At 39.5% G+C, this 10,846-nt stretch overlaps 1 protein-coding gene across 1 annotated transcript in view; it reads right to left on the bottom strand.

The window, feature by feature from the left end:
• Positions 1-10,846, bottom strand: part of LOC612235 — a 136,373-nt gene that overhangs the window by 75,089 nt on the left and 50,438 nt on the right. The window contains exons 18-21 of the mRNA XM_038554893.1: positions 10,326-10,528; positions 7,767-7,922; positions 5,518-5,611; positions 4,875-5,012 (exon numbers count right to left, since the gene is read on the bottom strand). Coding sequence (XP_038410821.1) covers positions 4,875-5,012; positions 5,518-5,611; positions 7,767-7,922; positions 10,326-10,528 — 591 coding nt within the window. The remainder of the gene's footprint in view (positions 1-4,874; positions 5,013-5,517; positions 5,612-7,766; positions 7,923-10,325; positions 10,529-10,846) is intronic.

Here is a 10,846-nt window from a genome sequence, read left to right as displayed (position 1 = left end):
CAAAATGTCTTAGTGATTGATATTTTGCATTCCCTTCAGCAGTGTATGAAGGTTCCAGATCTTGCAGATCCCTGCCAACACTCAAAATGGTCAGTCTTTTAAATTTTAACCATTCTAATGAGTAGTTTCTCACTGGAGCAATTTGCATTTCTCTAATAACTAATAGTTTTAAACACCTTTTTATATGTTTATTTACCATATGTACATTTTCTTTGGTCACACATTTCTTCTTGAAACACCTCCTTTGGTTTTGGTAGCAGTGCACAATTTTTGTTCTTTCTCTGTCTCTCTCCTTCCCTCTTCCCTTCCCTCATCTTCTCTTGCTCCCTTTCATTGTCTCCATTATTTATTCCTCCTTATTGTAGCATCAGTCCTCTTCCTGTCCCACACTTGTAGGAGAGCACATAAATACACATCTACACATATATTTCTAGATATTCACATACATTACTCTATATTCATGTATTACTGTATTTATTCACATATTCATATATATGATATATAATAACCCTAATGTCTTCCTACCTCTGCCCTCATGCTCCATTCAGTGATTTCAGCATTTGCTTCTTAAATGGATTTAGGAAATAGACTCTCCTCTCACTCCCCATTTCAACAAGAATAACCCCACTTATATCTGTTTTATATATTAGTATTCTTCATAAGACTAAAGTAATTATTTTTTAAAAAGATTTTATTTATTTATTCATGAGAGACACACACACACAGAGAGAGAGAATGGTAGAGACATGGGCAGAGGGAGAAGCAGGCTCCATGCAGGGAGCCCGACGTAGGACTTGATGCAGGGACTCCAGGATCACGCCCTGAGCCGAAGGCAGGCACTCAACTGCTGAGCCACCCAGGCATCCCAGACTAAAGTAATTTATTTTTATTTTTTTTATTTATGATAGTCACAGAGAAAGAGAGGCAGAGACATAGGCAGAGGGAGAAGCAGGCTCCATGCACCGGGAGCCCGATGTGGGATTCGATCCCGGGTCTCCAGGATCGCGCCCTGGGCCAAAGGCAGGCGCTAAACCGCTGCGCCACCCAGGGATCCCTAAAGTAATTAAATAACGAATTCCTCATGTCAACTATGTATGAATATCACCAGTGGTGGTCAATCTAGGCTCCTCATTTTTATCTAGTACCCATCTGCCCTTTCTTGCATCCTATGCCTGAGCTATCTGAAGGGTCTTCTCTCTGCCTGTCTAAAAGGTCATCTTTCAGGTTTTCCTGAATGCCCTCCCCCGCCCCCCCGCCCTGTGCTGCCCTTCCTAGTTCCCCAGATATGACCTCTTTTTTCTTTAGATGCCTTCTATATTTTGTTGAACCTCTTAAACAACTGGTGAGCCTGTTCGCCTTATATATACTGGTCTATAAGTTCCTCAGGAGCATGAATTGTGCATCAGTATTATCTGATAAGCCTAACTTATAGGAGGTACTGAATTAAGATTTAGGGGGGAAGGTTGAGATTTTAAAAATAAATATAACTCATTCTATCCTTATTTTCTACTTCAGTACTTAATTTCTATGGGAATTACTGTTTGACAGTGGAAACGAGGAATGAGTATTCTTGCCATACTCATAAATTTGGACTCTCCCATTAACATGAAGAATAGAAATAAATAGAGGTTGACAAATGTGATAAGGGGTAAATATGGTGAGCTGTATAGAATCTATAAGATTCAAAGAATGTTAAAAGACCACCTGGAAAGTTGATTTCTTAAAACTATGTTTCATTTTACTAATGAACACACACACACACACACACACACACACACACACACACTATACTATTGTTTTAAAAAGTGGGGGAAAGTCTCTATGAACTGATTTAAAGTGATTTCCAGGATATACTGTTACGTGAGAAAACAAAGTCCAAATGAGTATATGTAAATAAAATCCAAAGCTCCTTTATGATGAAATCATTCAACAAACTAGGAATAGAGGGAAATATCCTCCACCTATAAAAGGCACCTATGAAAAACCTGTAACTAAATCATAATTAGTAGTAAAAGATTGAAAGCTTTCTCCTTAATATCAAGAATATGGTAATAATATCCACTCTTGCCATTTCTATTTCAGCCTTGTACTGGAGGGTCTAGCTAGGGTAATTAGACAGGAAAATGAAACAAAGGCATCTAGATTGGAAAGGAAGAAGTGAAATTATTTCTATTTGCAGATCACATAATCCTGTATATAAGAAATCCTAAGGAGGGGAGTCTGGGTGGCTCAGTTGGTTAAGCATCTGCTTTTGGCACAGATCATGATCTCAGGGTCCTGGGATCAAGCCCTGTGTCAGGCTTCCTGCTCAATGAGGAGTCTGGTTCTCCCTCTCCCTCTCTCCCTACTGCTTGTACTCTCTCTCTCTAAAATAAGTGAAATCTTTAAAAAAATCCTAAGGAATACATACATACAAGTAAACTATTAAAACTAATAAACTAGTTTAGTAAGGTGGCAGGATACAGGATCAATATACAAAAATCAATTGTAATTCTATACATTAGCAATAAACACTCTGAAAATGAAGTTAAGAAAACAATTCCATTTATAATAATATAATAAAAAGAATAAAATATTTTGGAATTCATTTAACAAAAGAAGTATAAAATTATACACCAAAAACTGCAAAATATTGTTGAAAGAAATCAAAAGATCTAAATAAATAGAAAGACATCTGTGTTCATGGATCAGAAAACTTGAGATGGCAACTGTATCCAAAATGATCTACAGATTCAATGCAATCCCTTTCAAAATGTCAAATGGTGCTTTTTATGTGTTTACAGAAATTGACAAGGTGATCCTAAAATTTATATGAAAATACAAGAGACTCACAATAGCAAAAGCAATTGAAAAAGAAGAACCAAGTTGGGGGGCTCACACTTCTTAATATCAAAACTTAATACAAATCTACAGTAATCAAAACAGCAGTAGTAATAACATAAAAATAGACATATAGAGCAATGGAATAGAATTCATTGCCCAGAAATCCACTCTTACATTTTATGGTCAATTGATTTTTGACAAGGTGTCAAAACAATTCAATGGGGAAAGATGAGTTTTTTCAACAAATGGTGCTGTGACAGCATACCACATGCAAAAGAATGAGGTTAGACCCTTTCCTCATATTATATACAAAAATTGGGTTGGCTGGGTGGCTCAGCGGTTGAGCACTTGCCTTCAGCCAGGGCATGAATCTGGGGTCCTGGGATCGGGTTCTGCATCAGGCTCCCTGTTTGGAGCCTGCTTCTCCCTCTGCCTGTGTCTCTGCCTCTCTCTCTCTCTCTGTGTGTGTCTCTCATGAATGAATAAATAAAATCTTTTAAAAAAAGAAAAAAACCCAAACCAAAAATTAACCATAAATAGACCATAGACCTAAATGCAAAAGCTAAAACTACAAAACTCTTAGAAGAAAACAGAGGAGTAGATCTTTGTGACTTTGGATCCAGCAATGATTTCTTAAATATGACACCAAAACAATAAGTGACAAAAGAAAGACTAGTGAATTGGAGTCATTGAAATGAAAAACTTCAGCTTCAAAGGATACCATCAAGAAAGTGAAAAGATTGCCCTTAGAATGGGAGAAAATATTTGCTAATCATATAATTGATAAGTACACATATACTGATACTTGTATTCAGAATACATAAATAACTCTTACTATTCAATAATAAAAAGACATATTTTATTTTTTATAAATGGCAAAGAATTTGAATAGAAATTTCTCCAATGAAGATATATAAATGGCCAAAAAGCACATAAAAAGATGTTCAATGTCATTAGTAATTAGAGAAATGTAAATCAAAACCAATAAAGTACCATTTTACTCCCAATAGGAAGGCTACAATAAAAAAAAAAGAGACACTAACAAGGGTTGGCAAAACTCAAAACATATGTCTTTGCAAAAACCTGCACATGAATGTTCACAGCAGCATTATTCATAATAGCTAAAAAGTAAAAACAGCCCAATGTCTGTCAACTGATGAATGGATAAACAAAACGTGGTCCATCTATACAATGAAATATTATTCATCAATAAAAAGTAATGAAGTACTGATACATGCTATAACATGGATGAAACTTGAAAACATGCTAAGTGAAAAAATCCAGATACAAAAAGCCTATGTTGAATGATTCCATTTATGTGAAATATCCAGAACAGGCAAATCTATAGAGCCTGAAAGTAGATTACTGTTTGCTAGGGGCTAAGGGAAAGGGGGTGGAATGGCGAGTGACTACTAATGGGTACATGATTTCTTTTGAAAGTGATGAAAATGATCTGGAATTAGATAATGGTGATGGTTACATGATCTTGTGAATCATATACTTTAAAAGGGGTAAATTTTATGTTATGTGAATTATATCTCAATAAGAACCAAAGAAGTCTTGGGGAAAAAAGGGTTATACACTGTGTGTTACCTTTTGTAGAAAAAAGAAGGGACAAATGTCTCCATTTACTTTTGCAAAAAGACATGTAGGAAGAATAAAACAGAAAACAATAAAATCATTTATCTACAAAGGATAGGAGTGGAGGAACAGGATATTTTATGCTGGATGATTCATCCTAGTCAATATTCTAGAGTTATACACGAAGAAAAAAGTTGTTAGCAAATCACTAAAAATTAAGAGAGTTGGTAAAGATTTGGACATGTGTTGACTTCACATTAGGAAAGGAGGGAAAGAGTGAAGGAAAGAGGATAAAAAAATAGAAAAGAAGGGAGAAAGAGAGGGAGAGAAGAGGAGGAGAGGAAGGAAAGAAGGGAGGAGAAAGGCGGCAGGCTAACGGGAAGAAGGGGCTGAAGGGGTAGCTTGGCATTGGCTGTCATAGTGGTAGACATGTCAAACATGCCTCAGGTTTTTGTATCTTACAGGCTGACCTTCACATCAGCAGGAGAGGCCCATTGGGGCATGTGATAGAAGGATGCCTGTTGGACAGCCACCATCAAAGCATTTTTCTGAGCCGCTTGGCATGCAAGGGTCACTTGCATATTTTCCACTCCTGAATGGAATAAGAGCTAAAGAAAGAAAATGTGAAAGTTAGTAGGAATTTTGGCCATAAAGAGGAGATGAAGTTGAGGATTTGAGATCACCACCTATTTAACATGTAAACATATGAATCAAACTGCAGGATGATCTGAGATCCTTGCTTCTCAGCCACAGGACTGAATCTGGTCTCTCTCTAAGCACCATTTCATACTGGGAAGGCAGCCTCCAGGCCTGATTTGCTCTGTAGCTAGTGACCATCAGGTTTCTGATCAGAAAAGGATGAGTAGGCTCTGACAAACCAGCAAACATGTGCTCAGTGGCAGCCTTTTAAAGCAACCAAGATTAGGTTAATGCTTAAAAAATACAGGGGTGCCTAGGTGACTCGGTTAGGTAAGCATTCAACTTCGGCTAAATAAGGTAAGGGTATCATCATTACTTAGGAAGTTAGAAGCCTCTCTTCGACATGGGAGCCAAACGTATATGAATTGCAAATTGCTTAATTTTACTTTAGTGTCTTTAAAAAACACAATTTACCTTAAGAATGGATTCCTTTGTATAAAAGCTAAACTTGCCAACCTGGTTATCATCCACCTCAGAGATGGCTAAGACAAGAGTAGTAGGAGAATATCTGCAAGAAGAAACATGACATTGTTCTGATGTACCATGACATTGGTCAAGACATGCTCATTCCGATGGGACATCAGCAATGATAGCAAGTGCAGATATTACACAAGACTTGATATTTCTGCTCAAAGCCTGAAGGGCTCTGGGGTCTTTCAATCCTTGTTGGACTTGATCTCTCTGCAGTTTCCTTATGGTGATCACCAACTCTGAATTCTTTTCTCCTGATCCCCATTCCACTGTTTTATCTTGTTTCTCTTTGTACCTTCAACCTCATGTCCTCAGGCTCTTCACTGACTCAAATCCCTTTGTCCATTCCCTAAAAGCTGTCCAGTTTTTGCTCTCTTCCATTGTCCCAACAATTACCTAAATGTTCTTTGCAACCATGTTTATGCCTTGGGATACAGTCCTTTGTCCGTACCTATGAGACTTTGTTGAGTAATTTAATATCTATGAATCTCAGTTTGTTCATCTGTAAAGGGAGATAGTACCTATCTCATAGGGTTATGGCAAATATTAAGTGGGATAATATCCACAAACGTGCTTTTTAAAATGTAAGCCACTTGCTCATGTTTGATATATGTTGTTATAACAACACTCCAAAGTGGCAATTTTAAGAGATTAACATACATAAAAGCAAACTCAAGAGACAAGATCCTTGGATACATAAACCTTCCCTAGGTAATTCAGAAGGCTCCCCAGATCTGGCAGGATCTTTTGGGTCATTGTTGGGAAAACCAATCACAACTTGACCAGGCCACAGATCATTTGGGCACTTTGTGCTGATTGGTTGATTCCAGGTGAACAAAAATATGTCCTGTTTTACATCAGTATAAAATACCAGCTCCAACAGGAGGCCCTTGAAGAGCCAGAGAATAACTTGGCTCCAGGTTGGAGACGTAGCTAGCTTTGCCTGAGGTCCAATCACACTTCCTTCCTTCAGTTTCTGTAGACATCTCTATATCCTTATTATAAATTCTCTTTTTGGTTTAGCTAGTGTGACAGGATGAAGCAGGAAATATTTTGCCTCCAGGAAACTTTTGGCAGTGTCTGGAGACATTTTTGATTGTTACAAATGGGGAGGAGAAGGGGTACAACTGGCATCTGGTAGGTAGTGGTCAGAAGTGCGGATAAACAACCTCTGCTGCACATGACAGCCCCCTATAAGAAAGAGTTATCCAGCCCTAAATTTCAATAATGCCAAGGTTGAGAAACTTTAGGATACCATATTCTATGACCCTAACCCATCTCAGCCCACAGTCTCTTTGGAGAAGAGAGGAGTCCTTTAACATATTAACACATCAAAGTTACATTTTGAGCACTGATCCACACTAGAAAAACAAAGGTGATTTTTTTCCTCCTTGGAGTCATCTTTGCTTTCCTTGGGGTGGGGCCAGTACCAGGAATCTCCAGGGATAGAGCTAGGACCCTCAAGGGAAGGGCAGACTAGAAGAGAAGGAAAGAAGAGGGAGACAAGTTTCTCCTCAGCACACATCAAAGGCTGACTCTGCAAGGAGGAAAAAGATTCCTTTCTGCGACTAAGTAGACTCATGACCTGTTACTGTTAAGAGTGTTTTCTTTCCAGCAATGAGTTGAACCTATGGGGCATAAAGAAGTTTCACTGCTTTAAATCCATCTGTTGCTGGCCAACAAGAGTCTGACTGAGATACCGCCATACATGTTAGATTTGCACATTGTATTAGAAATGCAATGTTCAAGGAAACAGCTGCTCAAAAAACTTGACTGACTTCTTCCTGGTCTCAGGGTAAGTGGGAGAAGGGATCTGGACTTCTGATCCATGGTTCTTGCCCCCTGAGACAAACTCTCACACCCTTTTTTCCCCCAGAAGCAACAAAGTCAACCTGGCAGCCCCTGAGCCTGTGATTCTATCTCACTTGAGCTCTCTGATCCAGTTCTTCTATTTCTCAGTGTTTTTAAATTCAATTATCCCCCTTCATTGAGATCTATTTCCCCCCCTTTCAGTAAAAAAAAAAAAAGAAAAAGAAAAGAAAAGAAAAACAATAGCATCATGGCAGATAGAATATAAGAGAGGGAATTTAGAAATACAATTGCATTTGTGTGTCCAGTGTGGGAGAAATTATTTTCACTGACTGTTCATTCTACCATTACATTATTTTTACTTTGACTTTCTCAAGGCTCACCTGTCCACTCGATCACTGTCCTCCAGCAGAGAGGTGATAAAGACAGGGGGTGGATGGTCTATTTTGTCCTTGTGTGATGCAAATTCAAAGTGAACAGGCCTCAGATACAAATGGAACTCTTCAAAACCCATCTCCCGTGCCAGTACCTTATAGAGCCTAAAAGGGGGAGGCAGATAAAGAACCAAGGGCATTTGCCATTATTTTCCACTAAAAGAAAAGTGGTGAGAAAACCAAAAAATCTGAATAAGCAGAAAAACAAAAGTCAAAACAAGAGTAAGCCAAGTCTTGTATAAAGTGAATGAGTCACAAATGTCTTGCATTTAGTCTATGCTATGGCAGTTAAAGATAGCAATTAAAGTAGGAGGAGATGTGCTTGGGCACTTCCTCAACTTTCATTTCCTGCAAGCTGGCTTCTGTCCTCAGAGTGCTCATGGGGTCACCAATACTGCTTTCAATACAAGGTTCACTATTTTAGCTCAGAGCTCTTCACAGCTGGTCTCTGTCCTCTCTTTGGGGAACATCTTTGCACTCTTGGATGCTGGATTTCCATGCTCTTACCTCATGATCACGATCTCTTGGTCTTCATTGGCTTCTCTTCCTCTTTACTTTCAAATCCTAGTATTTCCTGGGGTTCCAAACCCAGCCCGCTTCTTATCTTCTCTGTCCCCCCTTGGGGAGTTCATCTTCCAACCCTCTGCCCTAACAATCACCCCCTAGTGTAAGAACCTGTGCTCCTACCTCTGTCCTGTACCAACTCTGAGTTCTACTCTCACGTATACATGGCTTGCAGCAAGGCTCCTTTCAGATGCCCCTCTGGCATTTCAGCCTTCAAAGTCTAGAATGTCTTCCCTTCCTCTCACACTCACATTCTAACACACTCCTCCATTTTGAAAAGTCGGTACATTAAGGCTGACTTCAAATGGCACCTCTATTAGTTTGCTAGGATTCTGTGACAAAGTACTGCAAACAGAAATTTGTCTCACAGTTCTGGAGGCTAGAAGTCTGAGATCAAGGTGTTGACAGGGTTGGTTCCTTCTGAGGGCCACAAGAGAAGGATCTCTTCTTGGCCTCTCTCCTTGGCTTATAGATGGCTGTCTTCTGCTTGTGTCTTCACACCATCTTCCTTCTTTGTGTCTCTGTGTTCAAGTTTCTTCCTCTTATAGGAACACCGGTCATATTGGATGAGAGCCCACCCTAATCATTTCACTTTAACTTGATTCCCTCTGTAAAGACCCTACCTCCAAATGAAGTCACATTCTGAGGTATTGGGGATTAGGACTTGAACATATGAAGTTGCCAGGGGACACAGTTCATTCCTCAACAGTGCCTCTTTTATGAAACTTTCTTTGATCCACTTACAAAGAATGAAATATTCCATTTTCTGAGCTCCCACAGTATTTTGGTTGTATGACTAAAATATCAGATTAAATTGTAGCAGAAACTCTGGGAAACGAACTAGGGGTGGTAGAAGGGGAGGAGGGCGGGGGGTGGGAGTGAATGGGTGACGGGCACTGGGGGTTATTCTGTATGTTAGTAAATTGAACACCAATAAAAAATAAATTAAAAAAAATAAATTGTAGCAGAACTAAATTTTTAAACTTTTAAATTGTGAGCTCCCTGAGATCAAGGATCAGAAATTACGGGGAGGTAGTAACATAAAGATTAATACATATCTTGACTAATAGATTGAATTCTGCTCCTACCACTTTCTAGTTATATGATCTTAGGCAAATTACCTAACTTTCTGAGCCTCTACTTCCTTGCTAGTAAAATAGTAGTAAGCTACCTCTTAAGGATATTCTGGAAATTACATGAGTGAATACGTATAAAGTTCCCAGTACAGACCCTGGCCATAGCAGGCCCTCGGTAATGGTTGGTGGTAGATGACTGGACCCTTTAGGTCTACAGGGCTTCTCGTGGGGACTAGAACATAATAGAACTCATACATGTTTGCAACAAACCCTTTAACTCCGCATCTTTCCTGCTTATAGTCCACCTGCACTTTGATGTCTTCCCATCACCTCACACTCATACCTAAAACCTAACTCTTTAATCTCTCTCTGTCTCTCCCTACCTGCTGACACTTCCAAACCTCTGTCAGGCCTGGTTACTGTAACTGACTCATCCCTTTCCTCTTTCTAGTACTTCTAGTGCTTCTGCTCTGCTATTCAACTTCATCATTATCCAGTAAATATTCAGAGTGACTATGTAGGTCAGGCCTCACACCAGGTTGTGGGACACCATGGAAAATAACATGGACAGTGTTTTTGCAATCAGGGAGTTTACACCAGCAGGAAGACTGATAAACTGGTATGAAGCACCTAACTGAAAGGCAATGTGCTGAATGGAGAAGATGCCCAGGTGCAGGTGGATGACCTAGGTTAGCTAAGTGGTCAGAGAGGTGTGTAGGGAGGCCTGGGCGGAGAAGGAACAAGGTGGTCATTTCAGCCATTTATAAAGCTCTCTCCGGCTGCTCTGCGGCACAGAGGGAACTCAACTTGTAGGCAGGGAAATCTGTGGCCTGTTCACCCCATCTGGATCCTCAGTCCCCCTACTGACCGAGCTAAGTGTACACTCTCCAAACTCATTTCTATCAGCCGGTGGCGGAGGGTCACAAGCTCCAGAAGTTTGGAAAACGTCTCCAGAAGCAGCACATGAGAATCTTGGCTTTGGTTCTGTCCTTCATCTGCTGCAGACTTGAGTGCAAGTAGACCTATCTCCTCCATGAGGAAGGGATCTCCCATTACTTTAGCTGAAAACAGCTGAAAGAAAACAAAGTGTTTTTTAAAATATGAAAGAAGAAAGTTCACATATGAAGAAAAATACTATCAGAGGCATAGCCTCTGGAGCCAGATTTCCTCAGTTCAAGTCCTGGCTTTGCCACTTATAAGGTGTGAAATTTGCTATCTCTCTGCAAAGGGGGGATAAGAATAGTAACAGTACTTAAGTGGAACAAGTAGATAATAATTACCTAATAGGGTTATGGAGAGAGTTAAGTTAGTTAATGGAAACAAAAGTGCCTGGTATGTAGTATTTGCGCTTATCATTTTTATAAGTATTTTAAGCCAAAATAAAGAATA

Source organism: Canis lupus, chromosome 12 (assembly GCF_011100685.1).
Source record: "Canis lupus familiaris isolate Mischka breed German Shepherd chromosome 12, alternate assembly UU_Cfam_GSD_1.0, whole genome shotgun sequence".
Classification (NCBI taxonomy): Eukaryota; Metazoa; Chordata; class Mammalia; order Carnivora; family Canidae; genus Canis; species Canis lupus.
Note: the sequence above shows the minus strand (reverse complement) of the source record. Positions and strands in the feature narration are given on the sequence as shown.